The sequence below is a fragment of the Neoarius graeffei genome, chromosome 22 (assembly GCF_027579695.1).
Source record: "Neoarius graeffei isolate fNeoGra1 chromosome 22, fNeoGra1.pri, whole genome shotgun sequence".
Classification (NCBI taxonomy): Eukaryota; Metazoa; Chordata; class Actinopteri; order Siluriformes; family Ariidae; genus Neoarius; species Neoarius graeffei.
The window spans coordinates 13,368,081-13,394,633 of record NC_083590.1 but is presented as its reverse complement, the minus strand read 5'-3'; the positions used below and the strand labels follow the sequence as shown (position 1 = coordinate 13,394,633).

The window sequence follows — 26,553 nt, the reverse complement described above, 5'->3', positions numbered from 1 at the left end:
TGAGATTAACATATATTTTTCACTAACTAATAACCTTGTGATTTCAAATAAAACTAGCTTTCTATACTTAAATATGAAGGCCTGATAAAAAATGGCCTTTTTCTCAAAAAGTGGTCAAATGGATTTAGGGAGTTTTGCATCTGAACTCTTCAAATTCAACATGGCTAAAAACTGAATAGGCCAATAAGTATAATATTTAATTGCAGTTAGTTGCCAATATGAGTCACAATATAAGGTTACTAAAACCGAAAATGTAACTGAATAACACGTTAATTAAGAAATAAAGCACATTTTAAAAATGCCTTCAGTTCCCCTTTACGGTTAACATGTTTTACAGATATGTCTTGTACTAAACCAAGAAATAGTTATACGGGCAAAAAAAAAAATGCAGTAACGACACTACTACAACTACTAATCATAATAATATGTATATAAAAATTCTGAAAATCATATGATAAATTACAGGTTGTAAAATTTCATAAAACAGTATCAAGTATTCATCACTGATTGGAAAATAATAAGTGCAAAGTAGCAATATTGTTGTTTTGTATTAAAATCCCAGCACCAGTTTCGAGAGTGGAGAAGTTTTTGGCCATATTATGCCTCACCACGTTGTACAGTCTGGGGGCGTGACCAGTAAACCAAGAATGTTTAGGTTCATGATATTTAAATGATAGTTTTCACCCGCTATATTTATCAATCCCCAATCATTCTTACATTGTGATTGGTGAGATATGAATGTTTAGCGGATCGCACGTGAACCCTGTCATATGATGGTTTCTGCACTCGGACCCATGCTCTTTTCTAAATCACATTGATAAATGAGGGCCTTTATCTGATCATTCTGCATGATGCAGTAATATTCTGTTACATCCCTAATGCCCATGTAGGAAGGAAAAACTATTAAATTAAATAAAACTCAGATTAAAACCAGAACATATTTTTTTTCCTCTAGTTCCATCATATTTTTGTCATGTTGTATTTAGCACTGTGCTCATTAAATGTTACTGGACTCAAAGAATTATTGTCTTTGTCATGACTGCACCTGCTCACATGTCAGACTCCACTTCCCAGAGTTTGCAGCAGCCTTCATACATGGCTGCCGCGGACAACAACCACCACACTGCACCACACAGTTTCTGGAGTACTGGGGTACTGAAGATTACTCACACCAGTTCTGAATAACAGCCTTATTATCACTGTATTTAAAAAGACTCTCAGTTCACACTAACACTGTGAAGTAAAGGCTCGGTGTTCTCAGACCTGGCCTTCCCAAGTCTTAGCTTATTAGTGCTGTTTATTTGGTTATTGACCCAATTTGTACTTTGATTACTGCTTTTCATCTTTGCCTTTGATAGTCTCCCCTGGCCATTGCCTGATTAATGACTCTGCCTTTGATTATCAATTTGGGTTTGTCTGCCAGCTTTGGTGCAAAAAACTCTGCACTGCTTTAACACCCATCTGTCGCCTGCAGAACTGACAGGAGTAAACTTGAACCCTAAGTTAAGATAGTGGTATTAAAGTGATGAAAGTTATTGTCTTTAACAGTAACAATTTTTGTTCCCAGTGATTTACAGAAGGCAGGAGATGGAAGAGAAAAGATCTTCATCACAGATACAGGGTAAGATCAAACCCAACACCATGACTGTGACACTGACGCACTGGTATTATAAACCTCTCTGCTGTTATTTCATAGAGACTGATTAGATTATAGAAAACATACAGGAGAATAAAACAAATGCACAATGAGATCATAAAGAACTCTCTGTGGAAACCAGTCAGAAAAACTGTGATCTTAAACTCTAATAATTGGACCCCATGTCTCACCATGTCTTCCTACTTCACCCTGTCACACAGACACGCCCCAGAATCTGCTGCTGGAAATGAATTCCAGAAAAAGTTCAAAATAAATCTGATGAAGAAGTTTCAGTGTTTAAATGAAGTGATGATAAAGCAGGAAAATCGAGTGCTCCTGAATGAGATCTACACAGAGCTCTACATCACAGAGGGAGACAGTGGAGACGTCAGTAAAGAACATGAGGTGAGACAGATCAGGGCAGCATCCAGGAGAAAAACAACAGAGGAAACGCCAATCAAATGCAACGACATCTTCAAGCCCTTATCTGAAGAAGACGAACCCATCAGAACTGTAGTGACAAAGGGAGTGGCTGGTATCGGAAAAACAGTCTCTGTGCAGAAGTTTATTGTAGACTGGGCTGAAGGAAAAGTGAATCAGGACGTCCACCTCATATTTCCACTTCCTTTCAGAGAGCTGAATCTGATGAAGGACCAAAAACTGAGTCTGATGGAGCTCCTTCATGTCTGTTTTAAGGAAACAAAAGAAACAGAAATGTCCATGTTGGAAAAGGTTTTGTTCATTTTTGATGGATTGGACGAGTGTCATTTCCCTCTGGATTTCCAGAACACAGTGAGAGTGTGTGATGTAACTGAATCAGCATCAGTGCATGTGCTGCTGATAAACCTGATCAAAGGGAATCTGCTTCCCTCTGCTCTCATCTGGATCACCTCCCGACCAGCAACAGCTGATCAAATCCCCTCTGAGTATGTCCATCGAGTCACAGAGGTACGAGGGTTCAATGACCCTCAGAAGGAGGAGTACTTCAGGAAGAGGATCACTGATCAGTGCCTGGCTGAGAACATCATCACACACCTGAAGTCATTAAGAAGCCTCTACATCATGTGTCACATCCCAGTCTTCTGCTGGATTTCAGCTGCTGTTCTAGAGAGAATGTTGGGTGAAGCAGAGAGTGGAGAGATCCCCAAGACTCTGACTCAAATGTACACACACTTCCTCATCATTCAGACAAACATCATCAGAGGAAAGTACTCAGAGAAGCAGGAGAGTGATGAAGAAATGCTTTTCAAACTGGGAAAACTGGCTTTTCAGCAGCTGGAGAAAGGCAACCTGATCTTCTATGAGGAAGACCTGAGAGAGTGTGGCATTGATGTGACTGAAGCAGCAGTGTACTCAGGCGTGTGTACGCAGATCTTCAGAGAGGAGGTTGGGCTTCACCAGAGTAAAGTTTACTGCTTTGTTCATCTGAGCATTCAAGAGCATCTCGCAGCTCTGTATGTGCATCTGACCTTCATGAAGAAAAAGAGAAATGTTCTTGATCAGAGCCAGTCCCAGACCATTTCAGATGTACACAGGAGCGCTATAAATCGGACTTTAACAAGTCAGACTAGACATCTGGATCTGTTCCTCCGCTTTCTTCTGGGTCTCTCACTGGAGTCCAATCAGAAACTCTTACATGCCTTAGTAACACAGACAGGAAGTAGCTCCCAGAGCAAAGAGGAAACAGTTCAGTACATTAAGAAGATGATCAGTGAAAATCTTCCTGCAGAAAAATCCATCAATCTGTTCCACTGTCTGAATGAACTGGGTGACAATTCTCTAGTGGAGGAAATCCAACGCTACCTGAAATCTGGAAAACAAAGAGAACTCTCTCCTTCACAGTGGTCTGCTCTGGTGTTTGTGTTACTGACTTCAGCACAGGAGCTGGAGGAGTTTGACCTGAGTAAATATACCAGGACAGAGAAGATACCAGATTGGGTTCTTGTGAAGGTGATGCCTGTGATTGCAGCATCCAGAAAAGCAATGTAAGTAAAGCTGAATATAACTGTTCTACTGTTCCACTTTTAGAAAGAGAGAAACTGAAAGCACTTTGACAAAAATACACTTTGGGATAAAATCCACAACTCCATTACTCGAGTGAAAGTAAAGATCCTCCTGGTCAAATGTTACTCCAATACAAGTAAAAGTTGTTCAGTCAAATTTTTACTTGATTTTCAGTACTGGAGGATTTGCATTTAAAAACACTAAAAATTTTCTTCATATGCATTTTTTTGTGCGTTTTTCATTTTTTCCTACTGTGCAACAAGCAAATAAAACACTTGGACATGGAAAATCTGTAAAAAAAAAAGAGAACTGTTAAATTTGTAGTTGAAAACTCCAGCTCTTTTGAAAAAATATGTCCGGAGTACTGGGCCGATGATCTGGTGACTTGTCCAAGGTGTACCCCGCCGCTCACCCATAGTCAGCTAGGATAGGCTCCAGCTTGCCCATGACCCTGCACAGGATAAGCGGCTACGGATAATCGATGGATGGATGTTGGTTGCTCAGTGCTTGTTTTCATGAAGCTTTGTTTACGGTAGTCTGTAGAACATACACTATCAGCTTTTTAATAATGATTAAAAAGCTGTGGAGTCCCTAGCACTTAAGAACGTTCAAACGAAGCAGAAGCAGACTATGAAGCCAGTACACACCATACGAAGATGCAGAAGCAGACTATTCTCACAGCCAGTACACACCATACGAAGATGAACCACTCGGTGATATCGAAGACAACGATGAGCAAGACCAAGACAACAATATGGATGAACAGGCTGATATTGATGGTCTTACTCACAGTATTAGAAGCATGCTATGAAAGAAATGATAGCAGTTGAGGCTTGGGAAGTTATAAACTCAATTATTTGAATAAAATGATTCTTTGAAAGAAAGGAAAAACAAAACCATAAATTGTGTGTCGTCTGCAGAGCTGTTTGTATGACTATGACAGATTGATCTCTACTGTATGTAGACATCAGTGCTGTAATATGATAAAGAGCAATCCCACTGGCATCACAGCATGAAATACAACATGAAACTTCACCTTTGGTTTTCTTTTTACCTTTAGCTTGAAGGTTTATTCATTATTCCATCTCTACAAGAATAGTCTTATTTGTGATGAAGGTCCATGAAATGAACAAGCTGCTTCTTCTTTTGGCTGCTCCCGATTAGGGGTCGCCACAGCAGATCTTTCATCACCATTGCTCCCTGTCCTCTGCATCCTTCTCTATTAGACCTGCCACTTTCATGTCCTCTCTCACCACATCCATGTATCTCCTCTTTGGCCTTCCTTGTTTTTGTGTGCCTGGCAGCTCCATCCTCAACATTCTCCTCCCAACATGCTCTGCATCTCTTCTCAGAATGTGCCCATACCATCTCCGTCTCATCTCTCTTAGCTTAATTCCCAAGCTCTCCACATGTGCTGTCCCTCTGATGTGCTCGTTCCTTACCCTGTCCAACCTTGTCACTCCCATCGCAAGCCTTAACATCCTCAACTCTGCCACCTCCAACTTTGCCTCCTGTCTCTTCGTTAAGGGTACGGTCTCCAATCCGTACATCACATCTGGTCTCACTACTGTCATATACATCTTACCTTTCACTTTTGCTGGGACTTTCCTATCACAAATGACTCCCAAAATCCTTCTCCAACTGCTCCACCCTGCCTGCACTCTCTTTCTAACCTCACTATCGCAGCCCCCATTTTCCTGCACAGTTGACCCCAGGTACTTGAATTCACCAACTTTCTTTACATCTACTCCTTGCATCTTCACTACACTCTCATCCCCATTCTCACTGATGTATATGTATTCTGTTTTGCTCCTGCTCACCTTCATTCCTCTTCATTCCAATGCATACTTCCATCTCTCCAAGCCCAGCTCAACCTCCTTTCTACTTTCACCACATATCACAATATCATCCACAAACATCATGTTCTTCCATGGTGCCTCTTGCCTCAGTTCGTCCGTCAAGCTATCCATCACTATGGCAAACAAGAAAGGACTCAAAGCAGATCCTTGATGAAGTCCCACCTTCACCTTGAACCATTCGGTTGTTCCAACTGCACACCTCACTGCTGTTTCACTGTTCTCATACATGTCTTGTACCACTCAAAGATGCTTCTCATTCACTCCACACTTTCTCATACACTACCATAACTCATCTCTCGGCACTCTATCATATGCCTTCTCCAGGTCTACAAACACACAATGTAGCTTTCTCTGGCCTTCCCTGTACTTCTCCATTAACATTCTTAATGCAAAAATTGCATCCGACGTGCTCTTCCTTGGCATAAACCCATACTGTTGTTCATAGATTGCTCCCTCTCTTCTCAATCTTGCCTCCAGTACCCTTTCCCATAACTTCATGGTGTGGCCCATCATTTTTATCCCTCTGTAATTACTGCAGCTCTGTACATCTCCCTTATTCTTGTATATTGGGACTAGCACACTCTCTATTCATTTGGCATTTTCTCATTCTCTAGGATCTTATTAAACAATCTCGTTAGGAACGCCACAGCCATCTCACCCAAACATCTCCAAGCTTCAATTGGGATACCGTGTGGTTCGACTGCTTTCCCAGTCTTCATTCTTTTCATGGCTGCCCTCACCTCATCCTTACTAACCAACTCTACTTCCTGATTTGCTGCCTCCAACGACTCTGACCTTTTCTCTCTTGGATTCTTCTCATTTAATAAATCCTCAAAGTACTCTTTCCACCTTCTTAATACACTCTCTTTGTTTGTCAGCACATTTCATTTACATCTTTCATCATTCTTACCTGCTGTACATCCCTAGCTTCCCTGTTTCTCTGCCTAGCTAGTCTGTACAGGTCTTTCTCTCCTTCTTTGGTCTCTAGTCTTTCAAACAACTCCTGGTATGCATCTGCTTTTGCCTCGCTACCACCCTTTTTGCCTTCTGTCTCGTCTCTGAATAACCGCCTGCCTTCCTCATCTCTCTGGCTGTCCCAATTCTTCTTTGCTAGCCTCTTCTCTTTTATAATTTCCTGCACTACTTCTTTGTTCCACCACCATGTCTCCTTGTCTTCCTTCCTTCTTCCCGATGACCACCCTAGCACCTTCTTTGCTGCTTCTACTAGTATAGCAGTAGTATCCCATTCTTCTGGCAGACTTCCATTACAAGTCAAATCAAGTCAAGTCAACTTTATTGTCAAATATGCTCTACATGCTCGACATACAGCACAGATGAAATTTCAGTCCTCTCTGACCCACGGTGCAAACAGGCAATGCAATAAATAAAAAGAGAATAATTGAAAAAACAAACAATATAAACAGTATAAACACTCTAGATAAGAACTAGACATAGACTAAACACTCATTATATTTATATATATATATATATATATATATATATATAAGATTGGTGCAAATAAACAGTCAAGGGCACTTGAGGTATAGCAGTGTAGAAATCAGAGTGGGTGAGTAGAGCACAGAAGTACGGCAGACCAGAACTGAGTTCCAAAAACTCTCTTTTTTTGCACTTTTCAGCTGCAAAACACACTCTCCCAGCCACACGCATACACACACACACAAGTCATCTGGTTGGGGAGAGAGCTCTCTTCCTCTGCTCTCTCTCTCCTAATATAGGGCACGGTCACTGTGGAAGGCACACAAACACAGGTTAACTAACATCAGGTGTAGTGATTCTGCCACTTACCTTCCCTGACTCCACCCTCCTGTCACAGACCGATGATTGACAACGCCCCCACTGCCACATACCCCCACTCCCCGACTCAGGCCAGGCAGCTGTCCGAATTTAGACACTGCATTGACTTTTCTATAGTCTACACAGAACCGGACCGACCTGTCGGCCTTGGGTACCAAGACCACCGGGCTGCTCCAGTCGCTGTGGGACTCCTCGACAATGCCCATTTCAAGCATGGCCTCGAGTTCCCGAACCACTTTTTTTTTGTGTTCGGTTAGCTTGTAAAGGTGGCTACACACTACCACCCCCGGGGGCATCTCAATGTGGTGCTCTGTGAGGTTGGTGCGGCCGGGCAGGGGCGAGAACACGTCCGAAAATTCGGTCTGCAACTGGGCAACCTCCGCAAGTTATGTCGGGGAGAGGTGGTCTCCACAGGGGACTGGAGAGGTACGCGATGCTAATGCTCCCTTTTGAACCTCCGGGCCCAGCTCCGCCTTCTCCGGAACCACCGACACCAACGCCACGGGGACCTCCTCGTTCCAGAGTTTGAGTAGATTGAGGTGGTAAATCTGTAGCGCCCCACCCCTGTCCATTCGCCTCACCTCGTAGTTGACGTCCCCGACTCGCCGTGTGACCTCAAAGGGTCCTTGCCACTTGGTGATTAATTTGGAGCTCGATGTGGGCAACAGCACGAGTACTTTATCTCCCGGTGTGAACTCCCTAAGGTGCGTACCCTTGTCGTACAGGCGGGTTTGCCGTTCTTGGGCCTGCCGCAAATTCTCCTGGGTTAGATGCGTGAGTGTGTGGAGTTTTGTGCGCAGGTCAATAACATATATTGAATTTCATTTTTACTTGGTGAAAAATTTTCTCACAGCACGTCTAAAATGCCGCGCGGCTTACGCCCATATAATAATTAGAACGGGGAGAACCCCGTGGAGGCTTGTGGGACCTCTCGCACTGCAAACAACAAAGGTTCGAGCCATTTATCCCAATTACGTGCGTCCTCGCTTACGAATTTCTTTATTATATTTTTGAGGGTGCGATTGAATCGTTCGACTAAACCGTCTGTTTGTGGGTGATAAACGCTGGTGCGGATCGGCTTAATACCTAATAACCCATAAAGTTCATTTAGTGCTCGTGACATAAACGAGGTGCCTTGATCAGTCAGAATCTCTTTCGGGATTCCAACTCGGTAGATAACGCGGAAGAGCGCTTCCGCAATACTGCGTGCTGAGATATTGCAAAGAGGCACTGCTTCTGGGTATCGCGTTGCATAGTCCATTAGAACTAATATAAAGCGGTACCCTCGTGTTGACCGATCTAATGGCCCGACGAGATCCATCCCAATTCTTTTGAACGGGGTCTCGATTAACGGGAGAGGGCGCAAAGGCGCTTTTGGGATGGCCGCTGGATTTACTAACTGGCATTCGCGGCATGCCATACACCACCTACGGACATCGCCGCGAATCCCTGGCCAATTGAACCGGGCCATTATTCGGGCTAGTGTTTTATCCTGCCCTAAGTGTCCAGCCATGGGATTAAAGTGAGCCACCTGGAATACCAATTCCCGGCGGCTTTTTGGAATCAAGAGCTGCGTGATTTTGTTTTTTAGTTTGAGTATCCTGCGTCACTCGGTATAATCTATCCTTCATAATAGAAAAATAGGGGAAGGATGGGGTGGCATTTGGCTGGAGTGCTTGACCATCGATTACTCTCACTTGGTCAAACGCATGCCGCAGAGTCTCGTCTCGCGACTGCTCTAACGGGAAATCCTCTAGGGATTCCCCGAGAGAGGGAGGAGGAGCCGGCGGCTCCTCACTCTGACGCAGAGATGACGTAGACGGCTCTGTGACAGCTGCTCCCGCCAATGTGACACCGGGACCTCCCCTTGCTGAAATACGGCAGGACCCACTCTTTACTAAATGACTCATTAACTCACCGAATCCCGGCCAATCAGTCCCCAAAATTATCGAGTGGGTGAGGCGAGGATTAACCGCCGCCTTTACTCTAAATTTTTCCCCTCTGAAAAAAATGTGGACCGACACTAAAGGGTAGCTGTGAACATCCCCGTGCACACACAACACCTTCACCCCCTGTGCTCCCCCCAATGCCTCATCTTGCACCAGGCTTTGGTGGATTGAGGTCTGATTACAGCCAGAGTCCACCAAAGCCTGATATGTATCCCCTTGGATACTCACCGGTATGCGATATGCTCCGGCCCGATCGAGGGCGGCTCCTGGTGCGTCGGGGATCCGAACCACCACACCCACTTTCATTATCTAGCACTGCTGTTGGAGGTGGCCCGGCTCCCCGCAGCGCCAGCAAACTGGCTCGGGCTTTCTCTCTGCACCGGTACTCTGGGGCTCACTCAACCGGGGGGGCGGAGAGACAGACACGGAAGTGGGAAATGGGAGGACACCGCGGGTGTGGCAGACCGGCTGTGAGGGAGCCGGCCCCCGCCTCTGCGGTGGGGGAACGGGGCGAGGACGAGACACAGAAGGGGAGGGGGAGAGAGAGAAAGAGGAGAGAAGTGAAGAGGGGATCTGTGATCCTGCCATGGGAACAGCCACCAAATGATCCTCCGCCAACTCGATGGCCTGATCCAGCAATGCCGGGCGATGGCACTGGACCCAGTGCGCCGTTCCGTTGGGAAGTTGCACGATGAACTGCTCCAGTGCCACCAGGTCGACAACTCCCTCGGCATCGCAGTTGTCAGCCCTCAGCCACCGCCTACAGGCGTCCTGGAGTTGCTGGCCAAACGCAAACGGGCGGCCGACTTCCTCTAGGCACAGAGCGCAGAAGTGCTGACGATGTTGTTCTAGGGGTGCGCCCCACACGCTGGAGGACAGCCCGGTGCAGGTCCGCGTAGGCCAGCCGGCTGTCGGCGGGGAGCTGTAGCGCGGCCAGCTGCGCCTCGCCCATTAGCAGGGGGAGGAGGCGTGTTCCACCGGCCACCCCGAGGCTTCTGCTGCTTGTTCAGATAGCGTGAGGAAGGCCTCGGGGTCGTCGTGCGGGCCCATCTTCGTTGGGGTGAGGTGGAGTGGGCCCGCAGCGGTGGAGGTGGTGGACCCTGCTGATGCGAGGAGGTGCCGGAACGCCTGACGATCTTCCTGTTGCGCCAGCACCAGGGCCTCGAACCGTTGTTCTTGCTCCTTTCGGAGGGCAAGCAGCGCCTGGTGCTGGCTCTGTTGGGCCGTGGTGAGGGCATGGATCAGGTCTGCAAAGGGGGAGGACTCCATGGGGCTGTTCTCTTCTGTGCTCGGTCCCGGGTTTCGGCACCACTGTAAATGTCAGAGCGGGTGGGTGGAGCACAGAAGGACGGCAGGCCAGAACTGAGTTCCAAAAACTCCTTTTTATTTGCACTTTTCAGTACGAACTTGTACTTCTCCCAGCCACCCACACACGCGCGCACACACGCGCGCGCGCACACACGCAAGTCATCTGGTGCGGGAGAGAGCTCCCTTCCTCTGCCCTCTCTCTCCTTATATAGAGGATTTGCAGTCACATGACCCGCACGTGTGTACTCCACCCACTCCAGCATATTGGACGGCTTCAGGATTGTTTACCTTGCACGAACGTAATGGATCCAGGGAGTAATCCCCAAGAAAATTCGGAAAATACCCCATCTACATCGCGCGATTACTTGTCTAAGTTTGTTCAGCATCTTGAAGGTGACGTGAGGCAGCGTTACGTGGAAAAGTGTTCCAGGTTGGGGATTGCAGATCCGTACAACTTGCCGCAATCCTTGTTCAGGGAAATTCGGAGCTGCGGTGCCGGCGATTTGCCCGATCTGGCCTACCACGACACTTACAATTTTCTCATTAATCGTGAATCGTGTTACACTGGCAAAGCCCTCAAAGCTTACAAGAGCCTGGAAGCTTATAAATATTTTGTTGCGGGATGGGTAACTCAACTATACCTCTGGAAGTTCCCGAAGAAGAATGTCTACTTGATAACCTCACAAGTAAGTGCCATTAAGACGTTTATCATAAAGAGACTATGCAGGAAGTTTTATCTTAATAATGTTCGAAATTTAAACTCAGTTCCAGATAATGACAGAGTTGTAAATATGCACACTTGTGTTCAAAATAATAGCAGTCTAACACGACTAACCAGATCAATCACTGTTTTTGGTGGAAATTATATTACTACATGGCAAATAATTTACCAGTAGGTGTAGTAGAGTCATAGAAAACCAACAGACCCAACGTTCATGATATGCATGCTCCTGAGTCTGTGTAATTGAATAATTAAGTGAAAGGGACGTGTTCAAAATAATAGCAGTATGGAGTTCAATTAGTGAGGTCATTCATTCTGTGAAAAAACAGGTGTCAATCAGGTGGCACTAATTTAAGGATGAAGCCAGCACATGTTGTACATGCATTTCTCTCTGAAAACCTGAGAAACATGGGTTGTTCCAGACATTGTTCAGAAGAACAGCGTGCTTTGATTAAAACGTTGATTGGAGAGGGGAAAATGTATACTGTAAAGAAGTGCAGAAAATGATGGGCTGCTCAGCTAAAATGATCTCCAGTGCTTTAAAATGGACAGCAAAACCAGAGAGACGTGGAAGAAAACGGAAGACTACCATTCAAATGGATCGAAGAATAGCCAGAATGGCAAAGACTCAGCCAATGATCAGCTCCAGGGTGATCAAAGACGGTCTGAAGTTACCTGTGAGTACTGTGACAATTAGAAGATGCCTGTGTGAAGCTAATCTATCGGCAAGAAGCCCCCGCAAAGTTCCACTGTTAAAAAAAAAAAAAAAGACGTGCTGAAGAGGATACAATTTGCCAAAGAACACATCGACTGGCCTAAAGAGAAATGGAAAAACATTTTGTGGACTGATGAAAGTAAGATCGTTCTTTTTGGGTCCAAGGGCCACAGACAGTTTTTCAGACGACCCCCAAACACTGAATTCAAGCCACAGTACACTCTGAAGACAGTGAAGCATGGTGGTGCAAGCATCATGATATGGGGATGTTTCTCTTACTATGGTGTTGGGCCCATTTATCGCATACCAGGGATCATGGGTCAGTTTGCATATATCAAAATACTTGAAGAGGTCATGTTGCCTTATGCTGAAGAGGAAATGCCCTTGAAATGGGTGTTTCAACAAGACAACGACCCCAAACACACCAGTAAGCGAGCAGCATCAGGGTTCAAGACCAACAAAATTAAAGTTATAGAGTGGCCAGCCCAATCCCCGGACCTTAATCCAATAGAAAACTTGTGGGGTGACATCAAAAATGTTGTTTCTGAGGCAAAACCAAGAAATGCAGAGGAATTGTGGAATGTTGTCAAATCATCCTGGGCTGGAATACCTGTTCACACATGCCAGAAGTTCTCAGAAACCGTGGTTATACAACTAAATATTAGTTTAGTGATTCACAGGAATACTAAATCCTTAAGATTTTTTCAGTTTATACAGTAAATATTTGGAGTTTGTAATGAAAAATGCAGACACTGCTTTTTTTTTGAACAGCCCAATGTTCATTTTTCTTCATTTTCTGTAAAGTAATTAAAATATTGAAACATTTTTTTTCATGTTTTGATGTCAAATATAATGTGCAATGTTCCCAATGCATGGAAATAAAAACTATTATAAGGATTTTGAGCTTTACTCACGTTTTTAAACACACTGCTATTATTTTGAACACAACTGTATGTTTTTGTCTGAAAAACAGTAAATCTGCGCAGCTTCCACGAAAACGTGGGCAGTTTTCTTCTCATACTTCATGTTTTTCATGGACTGTAAGGCATTTGCTTATTTAGTAATTTTAATACAGAATTTACTCTGATGAAATTATTCAGACACTCCAACGCCCCCCTAAAGAAAAAAATCGGATCTGCGCGTTTCAGCCGTGAAACGGCATCCGCCGTTTGCATCCCTGTTTAAACTCATAGGTTAACCGACTTTAACCGGCTAATGAGGCTCGGTGGTCGGTCAAGATTTTTTTTAGTTTTCGCCATCCCTACTATGGATTGGCCTTTCAAAGGCATATATGAGCCAAAAAGATAAAACATTGTCATAGACTAGGCCAGGGTAGTAGGGCTAGGCATAGCCATTTTAAACGTTAGAGACTGTCTAGTTTCTAAGTATGCAGCTATCATTCAATCCGAAAATCAACTTAACAGATGTACTAGGAGTATTGAATTAGAAGATTACACCAAATGCTGAACAAGATATAACCATTCTCGAAAGATCTACTCACACACTTGATAATTAGAACGGGTTCGTCTAAGTTCTATGCGCGGCCTTGCTGTCCAAAATGGCGGATAACGAATATCACGTGACCTCGTGACGTCACGTGCAAATCCTCAATAGGGCGTGGTTGCTGAGAAGACGCACAAACAGGTTAATTCACATCAGGTGTAGTGATTCTGCCACTTACCTTCCCTGACTCCGCCCTCCGGTCACAGACCGATGCTTGACCATGCCCCCACTGCCACAGAAAGCTATGTTTCAAAGTAATGAGTAACAGGAACCTTCAGAGAAATGTCCTGGAGTCAAGAGTCCAATATTTGTCCTTCAAATGTAATGGAGTAAAAGTCATAATTTTCCAAAAAATTAACACTCGAGTAAAGTATAGATACGAAAAATGTCCTTAAGTTCAGAACTCAAGTAAATGTACTTCGTTCCTGTCCACCCTTGTTTTGGGATGTTTTGAGTTTCAGGTGATCCAGAGTGTGTTAATACAAATAGATCAGGAGATAAATTAGGGGATAACAGTTGCATGATGAATGTAGAATTGAATAATACTGAAGGGCAGCGATTAAACATGTGGAAACCAGTTGATGTCATTGAAGGAGAAAAATGTTTACGTGTCCAATGATGTCATTTTGTCCCAAGAAGTATCGAAGCTGTGAGCTAAAGATGGAAGCGACAGGCAACTAACTAGGCTTACAAAAAACACATTTCCAAAAATCAGTGCAAATAATCAAACACAACTTTTACTTATAGTTTATTGACAATGTTTACAAATTACACCTCTATTACAGGCTCCAGTGTCCAATAAACATGGAGATTTATTTTTTCTATGTAAACCTTCACTGTGTGTAGTTTGAAAATCTTTTTCTCCACATTAAACTTGTGTAATAGTTGAAATGTAATGACGCAGACACTGGGCCGATAGAACCATGTGGAGTTTGCAGTAATACAGAATTATAATTATTTTTTTTTACTGTTATTATGACCTGATAAAAGGTTTTATTCAAGTGGTGAAAACAGACTTTCACAGAAGACTCATTAGAAACACCATTCTTATTTACATTTATTACAGCATAATATAAATTTATTACATGCTAATTATTCTTTTGTTGTTCTAATATCCTGACATCTTTTATAAATTGTAACTTTTTTGACCTTCACAACTTTTGTTCTTTTCCCTGCTGTAGCTCTGTGATTTATTGATTTCAGGTCAGACAGGGAGAGACAACACACAGAGTGTAAGGGGAAGAACATGTCCAGTCTGTAAATCACTAACACCAGGAGGAGCACCTGGCAACGCGCGTACACACACACACACACACACACACAGAGCTAGCTAATGAGGTCATCATGAGTATCTCCATAGAACTCCTTCAGCACTGGGCTGTGATCATTTCAGTCGCTCACTAATTAGAGAACAAATCAAATGTCTGATCTGTTCAGATAAATATGACTCTGCCTCGAACTCTGCCTGCTTCATCTAAACCTGACTTTTGAAACTCTTTTACTTTCTCCTCTTATAAATATTTTAGATCAGACTCTTATTTCCCAATTTGGTGATCAGATTTGATGTTGCGTGTTTATCCCATGTGTCAGTGATGACGTGTGCAGCAGAAAACTCAAATCCGAACAGCTCGAACTGTGAATTACTGTTACAGCATTTCAGTGTGTTGTCGACTCGGAGTTTGTACTTTTGTCATTTATGAAAATGAAATGGTGCAGTGAAAGATTTGAGGACCTGTTTGATCATTTGTGTGAGTTTATTATGCATTATTTTATTTCCTTCAGTGTCAGATGTGATAGGATTAAATGTAGAAGCGCTGAAGCTCTGGTCTCAGTGCTCAACTCAGAAACCTCCAGTCTGAGAGAACTGCATCTGACTGTGAAGACACTGGATCTGTCTGGGAATAAACTAGAAGACTCAGGAGTGAAGCGTCTCTGTGCTGTACTGGAGAATCCTCACTGTAAACTGGAGACACTGGGGTAAGATCATCTCTCTGAGAGTCACATGACCTGCTCCTCAGTAAGACACATTCTCTAATAGTGAGACTGAAGCAGAGGTTTTAGGTTCATCATCAGTGTCCTGAGGAGGAAGATTGTTTCTGTTCACTGCACACTGATGATTTGTCACAGAGTCTTTGGGTCAGATGGACGTATGTGAGAAGCTGCAGCACAAAACGGGACTTGAACCGACTGCAATGTGTCTGAAATCACTTTGAAATTTACTACAACACTGTTACTAATCACACAAACTGCACCTGAGACAAACTAACTGCCCTCTGTGTGAGCTGCAGTGACCTGGAAAGGGAGAAGGTAAAAAAAAATGATAAAGAGAAAATAACTGAACTTAAAATAAATTGTAAGCCACAGCAACTATTCCTTTGTTGACTTTATAAATTTTCTTACTGTTAGTTTTTGTTTGTGAATTTTTCTTTCAGTTTGTCTTTATCTATATGCTATAAACCGGGTTGCTAGTCTGTGTTGTAGAAGCAGCTGAGTGAGCAAGCGGTAACCCATGCAGTTTTCCTCTGTAGTTCTTTCGCTAAGATCCTAAAATGGTCTTGAATTATTACAAATTTTGTCTTGAGTGAAGAAGCTCAGCACATCTGGCCCTCTGTCTTCATGTCATTCTTACGGACATTTTTCTATTTACTGTAAATTTGACTCCCTAAATCTGGATAACCTGGTAAACCTGATATGTAAATATTTTACACTCTATCAGTTTTATAATGCAGGATTTTTTTAAACTGGCAATAAATTATCAGTCAGGAATCTGGTTTTGAAAAGACACTAATGTTATTCCTCCTCAGAATGAACGCTTTAAATTTGACATTAGTATATCTTTGTTTGAATTCATGATGGTACTTGCTTTTCTCCATGATTCAGACTTTTACTTCCTGGATTCTACAATAATATAAATCTATAGTGTTCTATAAATGCACTCTGTAGACTTTGGAGAAACAAGTTTATTGCCCCTGTGTAGTGCACTATAAGTCTAGTAGAGAAACATCTGAGATTCAGTCTCTCTCTCTCTCTCTCTCTGATTAAAGTTCATGGTCTCTCTGCTGTTCTCTGTTCAGCTTCAGCTGCTGATGGTTTAATATCACACACAACAGAGGAGAGAAACTCAATATAACACTCAGTATTATCATTATTAATTACACTGTTAATGAGAATAAACAGGTGATATTAAATCCTCATGACATTCTGAATAATAAAATTAATTTTACACTCATCATCTTTAAAGTAAGAATTAAACCAAGATGAAAATCTGTTGATGAAGTGTGTGTCATTGTGTCTCTGTAGGTTGTATGACTGTGGTGTCTCAGATGAAGGCTGTGCTGCTCTGAGTTCAGCTCTGAGATCAAACCCCTCACACCTGAGACAACTGAGTATCTCTCAGAATAATCTCAGAGATTCAGGAGTGAAGCGTCTCTGTGCTGTACTGGAGAATCCTCACTGTAAACTCGAGAAACTGAGGTAAGGTCATCTTTCTGAGAGTCACAATAACTCATTAAAGCAGCAGTTAATAGTTGTATACAGTGTTTATCAATTAAAATTTTCTGTAAAAGTAAAACATGTGGGCGGCACAGTGCTGTAGTGGTTAGCACTGTCGCTGTTAGGACTAGGACTGTTTTGGCCTCTAGAGGCCGCTGTTATTTCCTTTTCATGTCGTGTTTATTTTGGCCTCTAGAGGCCGCCACTGTTCCTGTGTTTTGTGTTTGTGTTAATTGCCTAATTATCTTCACCTGTGTCCTTAATTAGTTTGTCTATTTATACCCCTGAGTTCAGTCCTCTTGTCACGGAGTCTTTGTGCTGTTATGTTTATCTCCAGTTTCCTTTGTACTGTGTTTTTGATCTTCTTAGCTTTTGAATTTTTGCACTTTGCTTTTCTTTTGGATTTACTCTTTGGTTTTTTTTGTCTTTTGTTTTGCCCTGTATATAGTGTATATAGTTTAAATAAACCATTTGATTCTTTTTCTACTTCCGCCTCACGCCTCTGCATTTGAGTCATCCCCCTGGTGGCCTAGTGGGGGTTTGCTGAATTATCACACCAACGAACCAGGTTCGAATCCCAGCAAAACCCTAACAGAAAGACTCCGTCCTGACCGACTCAGCAGAGGCTGCTTCAACTGTCTACCCGGCCAACCTTCAGGGAATTATGGCAGCTTTGACACGCTTCGGAGCGACCATGGACGCTCATGGACGTACGCTCACCAGCCAACGTGAGGCCCTCGCTCGCCACGAGGAACTGCTTCAGCAAATTGGGAAAACCCTGGCACAGCTGACATCTCTGCCTGCATCTCCTGCTCCTGATCCAGTTCCTGCTCCTGATCCAGCTCCCACTCCTGCTCCAGTGCCTCCTGCAATGCTGCCTTCTTCACCTCGCGAACCCAGCCTTCCTGCACCACAGAGGTATGACGGCAAGCACAGTGAGTGCCGAGAGTTCCTTACCCAGTGTCAACTCACCTTTGAGCTTCAGCCTACCACCTACACTACGGATCGCCGCAAGATTGCCTTTGTGATCACCTTATTAGCTGGTAAGGCGCGAGCCTGGGCTACTGCTATCTGGCAAAGACAGGGACCTGAGTGCTTTGATTTCCAGCTGTTTTCTGAAGAGATGCTTCGGGTCTTCGATCAGGCAGACATCAGTACCGACGCAGCCCGAAAGCTCATGTCCATCCGGCAAGGAGGAAGCGTCGCAGATTACGCCATCTCGTTCCGAACACTCGCAGCAGTAAGTGGATGGAACGAGACTGCCCTGGTGTCAGCCTTCCACCATGGTCTGTCTGACCCCATCAAGGACGGTCTGGCCTCTATTGGATGCCCAAGTGACCTCGAAACCCTCATCTCACATGCTATTCGTCTGGACAACAGGATGAGAGAACGCCACCAAGCCTTGAGCCCCCCCAGCCTCCCTACCTCTTCCTGGAGACCGTCTACCTCCTTCAGTGACTGTCCAGAACCCATGCAAGTGGGTCGTACTCGCCTCTCCGCATCTGAGAGGGAGCGCAGAAGGAGAGACAAGTGCTGCATCTACTGTGGCAATCCTGGTCACTTCCGAGCATCATGTCCCGAACTCTTGGGAAAAGGACCGCCCCGTCCAGCCGAGGGAGGGTTGTGACGGGGCCTACCCTCTCTCCCGGACTCCCTGGCCAAGGAATCTACATCCCGGTCTCCATCTCCTGGGGTGAGTCTGTCCACTCTTGTCAAGCTTTGATAGACTCAGGGGCGGCTGGGAACTTTATGGATATTCACTTCGCCCAAAGCATCAATATTCCGACTGCACCTCTTGAAGTCCCACTGTCTGTGTCTGCCCTCGATGGCCAAGCGTTAGGTGATGGAAGAGTCACCCAAGTTACTTCTCCAGTTTTCCTCCAGTCTCAAGGTCACAAGGAAGAAATATCCCTGCACCTGATTCCTTCACCTGAGTTCCCAGTTATTCTAGGCCTTCCTTGGCTTACTCGCCACAACCCTCGCATAGACTGGGTAACAAGCCAGGTTGTGGAATGGGGCCCTGCATGCCATGCCTCTTGTCTGCTCTCTAGCTCTCCTGTGTCTCCTGCCGAGCCCCCTGATCTCACCGAGTTATCTCAAGTTCCCACAGAGTACTGGGATCTCAAGGAGGTATTCAGCAAGAGCAGGGCCGCCGTTCTTCCTCCGCACCGGGCCTACGACTGTGCCATCGACTTGCTCCCTGGGACTACCCCTCCTCGTGGCAGACTGTTTTCACTCTCTCAGCCAGAACGCAAGGCCATGGAGGAATACCTCAAAGATGCCCTGGTCTCTGGGTTTATTCGACCCTCCACTTCACCTGCTGGAGCCGGCTTCTTCTTTGTCGGCAAGAAGGATGGGGGGCTCCGACCATGTATTGATTACAGGGGCCTGAATAAGATCACTGTGCGCAACCGATATCCCCTTCCGCTGATGTCCACAGCTTTCGACCTGCTCCAAGGCGCCACCGTCTTCACCAAGTTGGACCTACGGAACGCATACCACCTCATCCGTATCCGACAGGGAGACGAGTGGAAGACTGCCTTTAACACCCCGTCTGGGCACTACGAATACCAGGTGATGCCCTTCGGACTCACCAACGCACCAGCTGTTTTTCAGGCCCTAATCAATGACGTCTTAAGGGACATGATTAACCTATACGTTTTTGTCTACCTCGACGACATCCTTATCTTCTCCAAGACCGTGCAGGAGCACCGCCACCATGTCCGCCAGGTTCTCCAGAGGCTGCTACAGAACAATCTGTTCGCCAAGGCCCAGAAATGCGAATTTCATGTTCCCGAGGTCTCCTTTCTGGGATTTATTGTACGGACAGGCCAACTCCAAATGGACCCTGCCAAGACCCTGGCCGTCCAGGATTGGCCTACTCCCAAGTCCGTTAAGGAGGTTCAGCGGTTCTTAGGATTCGCTAACTTCTACCGCAAGTTCATCAGGAACTTCAGTTCTGTGGCAGCACCCATGTCAGACCTCACCAAAGGGACAGGTGGATCTTATGGCTGGTCTCCTCAGGCAGAAAAGGCGTTCAAAGACCTCAAGGACCGCTTCTGCACGGCACCCATTCTGGTTCTCCCGGACACCTCCCAACCATTCATCGTGGAGGTGGACACCTCGGACAGTGGTGTCGGCGCGGTGCTCTCTCAACGTTCGGAAGGAAAGCTGCACCCCTGCGCTTACTTCTCCCACCGCCTGAGTCCTGCTGAGTCCCGGTACGATGTGGGGGATCGAGAACTGCTAGCGGTCAAACTGGCCCTTGAGGAGTGGAGGCACTGGCTGGAGGGAGCACAACATCCATTCCTGGTTTGGACTGACCACAAGAACCTGGAGTACCTCCAGCAAGCCAAGAGACTGAACCCTCGACAGGCTAGGTGGGCCCTGTTTTTCAGTCGGTTTGACTTCACCCTCTCATACCGCCCCGGCTCCAAGAACACCAAACCTGACGCACTGTCCAGACTGTTCTCTGCCACTAACAGGGAGAATGAAGTCGGGCCTATTATCCCTGTGTCCCGGATTGTGGCCCCTGTCCGCTGGGGTATTGAGGAGGCTGTCCGACGAGCCCAACGCCAGGACCCCGGTCCTGGGACGGGGCCACCAGGCCTCTTGTACGTCCCACATCAAGCCCGGGCCAAGGTTCTCCAGTGGGGTCACTCTTCCCCTCTCACCGCCCACCCGGGAGCTCGGAGGACCCTGGACTTCCTGAAAAGGCGCTTCTGGTGGCCTAACATGGAGAAGGAAGTAAGGTCATTTGTCCTGTCCTGTGAGGTTTGCACCAGAACCAAGAACCCACGACAGCGTCCCCAGGGTCTCCTGCATCCTCTGACCATTCCCCGGCGTCCCTGGTCCCACGTGGCAGTCGACTTTATCACGGGTCTCCCTGAGTCACAAGGTAACACAGTCATTTTGGTCTTAGTTGACAGATTCTCCAAGGCCTGCCGCTTCATACCACTGTGCAAACTCCCCTCTGCTCTTGAAACTGCGAAACTTTTGTTTAATCATGTCTTCCGAGTCTTTGGTCTTCCACAGGACATCGTCTCAGACCGAGGGCCCCAGTTCTCCTCCCGAGTGTGGCACGGGTTCTGCAAGGTCATCGGAGCCACTGCCAGCCTCTCCTCTGGGTTTCACCCACAGTCCAATGGTCAGACAGAGAGGCTCAACCAGGACCTGGAAACCACCCTGCGAGGCCTGGCTATGGATAACCCGACATCGTGGAGCACCTGGCTGCCATGGGCGGAGTACGCCCACAACACCCTGCAGTCATCGGCCACCAAGCTGTCGCCATTCCAGTGCCAATTCGGGTTCCAGCCACCTCTGTTCCCGGACCAGGAGGAGGACGCGGGGGTGCCCTCGGTCAACCAATATGTGAGACGGTGTCGCAAGACCTGGAGCATGGTCAGGAAGACCCTCATACAGACCTCCAGAACCAACCAGACTCAGGCCAACCGCCATAGGAGACCTGCACACGCTTTCCGCCCTGGGCAGCGTGTTTGGCTGTCCACTAAGGACCTTCCACTGCGGGTGGAGAACCGCAAGCTTGCTCCTCGCTACATTGGCCCCTTCAAGGTGGTGCGCAGGGTGAACCCTGTCTCCTACCGGCTCCAGTTGCCCCGGACTCTGAGGATCAACCCCACTTTCCATGTTTCCCTGTTACGGCCCGTACTGACGTCTACGTATGCCCCTGCCCCTAGGAACCCCCCACCCCCCCGCATCTTCCAGGGGCAGACTGTGTTCACTGTGAATCGCCTGCTTGACTCCCGCCGGGTCCGCGGCGGGTTGCAATATCTGGTGGACTGGGAGGGCTATGGTCCTGAGGAGCGCTGCTGGGTTCCTGCTCGGGATGTCCTTGATAAAGAACTATGTCGGGACTTCCATTCGGCCCATCCGGATCGCCCTGGGAACGTCAGGAGACGCTCCTAGAGGGGGGGGTCCTGTTAGGACTAGGACTGTTTTGGCCTCTAGAGGCCGCTGTTATTTCCTTTTCATGTCGTGTTTATTTTGGCCTCTAGAGGCCGCCACTGTTCCTGTGTTTTGTGTTTGTGTTAATTGCCTAATTATCTTCACCTGTGTCCTTAATTAGTTTGTCTATTTATACCCCTGAGTTCAGTCCTCTTGTCACGGAGTCTTTGTGCTGTTATGTTTATCTCCAGTTTCCTTTGTACTGTGTTTTTGATCTTCTTAGCTTTTGAATTTTTGCACTTTGCTTTTCTTTTGGATTTACTCTTTGGTTTTTTTTGTCTTTTGTTTTGCCCTGTATATAGTGTATATAGTTTAAATAAACCATTTGATTCTTTTTCTACTTCCGCCTCACGCCTCTGCATTTGAGTCATCCCCCTGGTGGCCTAGTGGGGGTTTGCTGAATTATCACACCAACGAACCAGGTTCGAATCCCAGCAAAACCCTAACAGTCGCCTCACAGCAAGAAGGTTCTGGGTTCAAGCCCAGCGGCTGATGAGGGCCTTTCTGTGTGGGTTTCCTCCGGGTGCTGTGGTTTCCCCCACAGTCCAAAGACATGCAGGTTCGGATAATTGGTGTCTCTCAATTGACCGTAGGTGTGAATGTGGGTGTGAATGGTTGTTTGTTTCTGTGTGTCAGCCCTGCGATGACCTGGTGACTTGTCCAGGGTGAACCCCGCCTCTCACCCATAGTCAGCTGGGATAGGCTCCAGTTTGCCTGCGACCCTGCACAGGATAAGCAGCTACAAATAATGGATGGATGGAAAACATTCAGAACAAATATATTAGTCATGAAGTGATCATTTCTCCTCAGAATCACTTTTACTTTAAAGAAATAGTTAAAGGTGGGGTATGAGATTTTTTTCAGGAGTATTTTTTACCATATTGCTTGAAAAGCTCCTCACACCCATGTTGCAAGCAGTACAATAGAAGGTTTGACCCAAAAACGAAATATTTTAATCCAGTCTACAGTGTAAAATAAAGGAAAAACGCCATCCAATCATATCGAGGTACCACCTCAAAATGATTGGATACTGACACGTCAATCAGACTGAAGCCCGCGAGCAGCCCGGCCCTTCTATCTGTGTGTGTGTGTGTGAGAGAGAGAGAGAGCAAGCAGCACAGAGCGCAGGATTTTCTCAGTGTGCTGCCTCCAAACAACGGGCATTTAAATGAAAATGGAAGGAGATATTCACAAAATTCTTTCACAGTGAGTGCCACAAGGATCTCCTGAACAAACTGATGTAATTTTTTTGTCTGTAGTCTAAAAAATGAGGTCGCTAGAGCGAGTTAAAAATGACTTTTCTGTCAGGATTTGAATGGGAGTCAATGGTGCAGCTCGCCTGCCCTTTCCTCACTTTGAGGCTTCTCATTCAAAAACAGTAAATCCTATCATTTAGGTAGACACATTGTGTGAATCAGGACAAGTGTTGCTACTACTTTTGAGAAAATTATGTGTGTGGAGTGAAAATTGGGGCTGAAAACACAGTTTAAATGAGAAAGTTTGAGCTATTTTTACAAGCTCTCTACACTGGTGTGTAACGCAATAGACACCCATTATAAAGGCTGATTTTTTCAGGCTTTATAAGGGGGAGGAGGGGTGGAGACGCGGGGGGTGGGAGCATGGCGAGGGCGGACGTGTTTCTTTTCAAAATATGGCTTGCAGGAACCGTTATTCCAAAATCTCATACCCCACCTTTAAGTGCCTTTACAATTAAACATGTGATCATTAAAAATCCAGTTAAGCAGAGATAAATTCTACAAAATCTGACTCTTCACTTAAAGTGCTGATGACACATTTTTGACATCTTTGGCGATGTTTTATAACATAAAAAGTAATTCCTGATGATCCATATATTAATTCACGAAGGCGCCTATGTTACAAGTTATGATAAACGCGGCTATTTGGGCAAATTTGACGGGGCTGCAGCACCCAGGAGACGAAAGAGGAGGAGGGGCTATATGACGTCAGCGAAAGAACCTTCCTCCTAACTTACCAGTTTGTCGTTGATGTGACAGGTGTTCAGTTTGTCATTATTAGTATTATTACAGGGGTGCAGATACGTTTTTTGAACTGGGGGGGGACAAAAAACTGGGGGGGACAAAGCTGCCAGCAAACCAACCCCGATATGCCTGTCAAACTTGTGGGTAACCATAGCAACCAAGCTTGAGCTCGCAACCTGTGCAGTCTGCGCAGCTCAACCAACCGAATATCAGTCTTTTTGTTTTATGTGAGTTGTTGCAACTATGTATATACTGCTGTGCACCTCAATAAACCGAATGGTAATTAGTCTTTTGATTTTTCCGTGAGGTTTGCCTTATGCAAAGAAAGACAGCATAGATGTTTTTTCCTCCCTATAAGTGGGGGGGATCGAATGAGATGAATTTAAATCTGGGTGGGACGAATCCCACCCGTCCCACCCTCTATCTGAGCCAGTGTATTATTATTATACATATATATAAGTTATTATGCCTTCGCGTTGTGTTGCCGGCTTTTGCTCCAAAACCCACAAGGATGGGGCAAGTTTGTAAAGAGACCCAATTTATACCAGTGGCTATAAATGCCACCACAGGTTCTATGGGCAATTAGTGACACGGAAATCAGGGAAACAAACCAGGAGAATAAAAGTTAAGAAAATATTTTATTTTTACAAAGTCATCAATAAAAACATAATTAGAGCCAGATAAAAAAAAAAAATACATAAACAGGCAAACCAGACAGCAGATGCAAAGTGCTACGTGCTTAATTAAATAAATCAGTCTGTGAGCAGAAGGTAATCGGATGAGTATACAAGTACTCAGCAAAATACTACGACCACACAAAAACACTGCAATTTATGGACGGAGACACCCTCATCCGCCAATTAATATGAAACGGCTTCAGGTGCACCTGTGACAGCCAGCGCGGCTGAACCCCGCCCCCAGCGCTCCGCGCACCAGCCTCCAAGTTTATTCAAGTTTCCCAGCGATCCCGAGGTGCATGCGAAGTGGGTGAAGCAAGTCAGGCGCACTCACCAACATCCGTCCTGTGCTCTGAACATTTCGATTTGGATTGTTTTGGCACCTTCCCAGCTTAAAAGAATCTCTTGGGTGTGCAGTTCAGCACAAACGTGTTACTACCATCAGCAGTGCTTACAGTCAGTGTTGCCAGATTGGGAGGTTTTCCGCCCAGTTGGGTGGTTTCAAGTGCATTTTGGTGGGTTTTGAACAGTATCTGGCAACACTGCCTACAGTATTCCGACGACTCCTCCAAAGACAGTCCTCCTATCAGAACATGTGTTGTGAAACGACATAAGATAAAGGTACGTAGAGCTATAGATTCTACATGATAATCATAAATGTAATCATAAAGTCGGCGTGATATCAGTCATGTATTTGCTTGTGAAAGCTTGCGGCTTTCATGTAACTGCCGCCTAGCAACGAGAGGCAAAGGGTAAAGAGGGTAGGCTATCATAGATTCTATTCGGAAGAGATCAACACAATTCTAGACTCCCAGAAGAGGAAGAGCTAGCACTAGAGAGTTCACCGGCGTTTTCATGCGCCATTTCCATTGAGTAGAACCAGAGTAGAACAGCCAGTGAACCGCAGCGTGTTCTTCCGCTGACGTCACAACATGGCTGCGAGCCACGGACCCAGTTTTCTTGCACTGTGCAATTAAAAGTTGGATATTCGCGTAACAGCTTCTTTTCACGTAATTATAACAGAAATCTAACATGTTTGCCATGTTGTATAGTTTATTTAAGAAATTGCATAGAGTCATGTTCGTGTCATCAGCACTTTAAAGGTCATAGGCAGTGGTTGGAGTTGAAATGTAGAATATCAACTTTATTGTCTCAAAGAATGACCCAAAAAGTGAATTCAATCTTCCTGATGTCTTAGTTGCACCCTAAAATTGAATAAAACAGTTAAAATATACTGTTTTGCCCAATTTCCGAAGGTTTGTTTACATCTCACGTATGCGCACTTTCATCGCCAGGGGGCCGTCGTCATGACGTCATTCAAGCCAAACAGACCAGGAGCAGTTTTATGTTTACCTGCGAACCAAGCACACGTGTACAGACTTTGGTCGTGAGAGGTTGTGTAAAATGTCTGAAAGCTTTAACGATTTTGAAGCAGGAACTCTCCAAATTGAATATCAAGAGGTGAAACCATATATGTATGAACCTATGGTCATTGCAAAGCAATCAGTGAATGTGGCTCAATGGTTTGACCGTGCGGCCTCGGAATCGGACAGCGACTCAGCCGGCTCTGATCGCGGTGACCCCGGACCTCAACAAGACTTGTGCCCAAACGATTTATCCTGGTAGTTAGGATAAATTCCTACTTTCGTCGTAATACTAAATTAGAGCCCTTTTGAAGAATAATTAAACCGCCCTCCCTAGTGGAGATAGGTAATGATTACTTGACAGTGTGCCAGTAGGCCACATTAGCCTGCCATCCGCGGCATTATACAATTTATGGCCTACTCTAAGCAAGGAAATATCCCTTTGTCTCATTTCCACAATGATTGTACAGGATCCCTCAGGATTCTTGACTTGTCAATTGCAAGCAAAGGTAAAAATGCTTACCTCCAATCTTCTCCTTTTTGCT

At 45.5% G+C, this 26,553-nt stretch overlaps 1 protein-coding gene across 3 annotated transcripts in view; it reads left to right on the top strand.

The window, feature by feature from the left end:
* Positions 1-26,553, top strand: part of LOC132870663 (NACHT, LRR and PYD domains-containing protein 12-like) — a 64,083-nt gene that overhangs the window by 24,116 nt on the left and 13,414 nt on the right. For 2 of the 3 annotated variants that reach the window (XM_060904417.1, XM_060904415.1), the window contains 4 exons: positions 1,568-1,621; positions 1,858-3,621; positions 15,293-15,487; positions 16,811-16,984. In XM_060904417.1, the coding sequence (XP_060760400.1) occupies positions 1,568-1,621; positions 1,858-3,621; positions 15,293-15,487; positions 16,811-16,984 (2,187 nt within the window). The remainder of the gene's footprint in view (positions 1-1,567; positions 1,622-1,857; positions 3,622-15,292; positions 15,488-16,810; positions 16,985-26,553) is intronic. The other variant, XM_060904416.1, reaches the window with a different exon arrangement.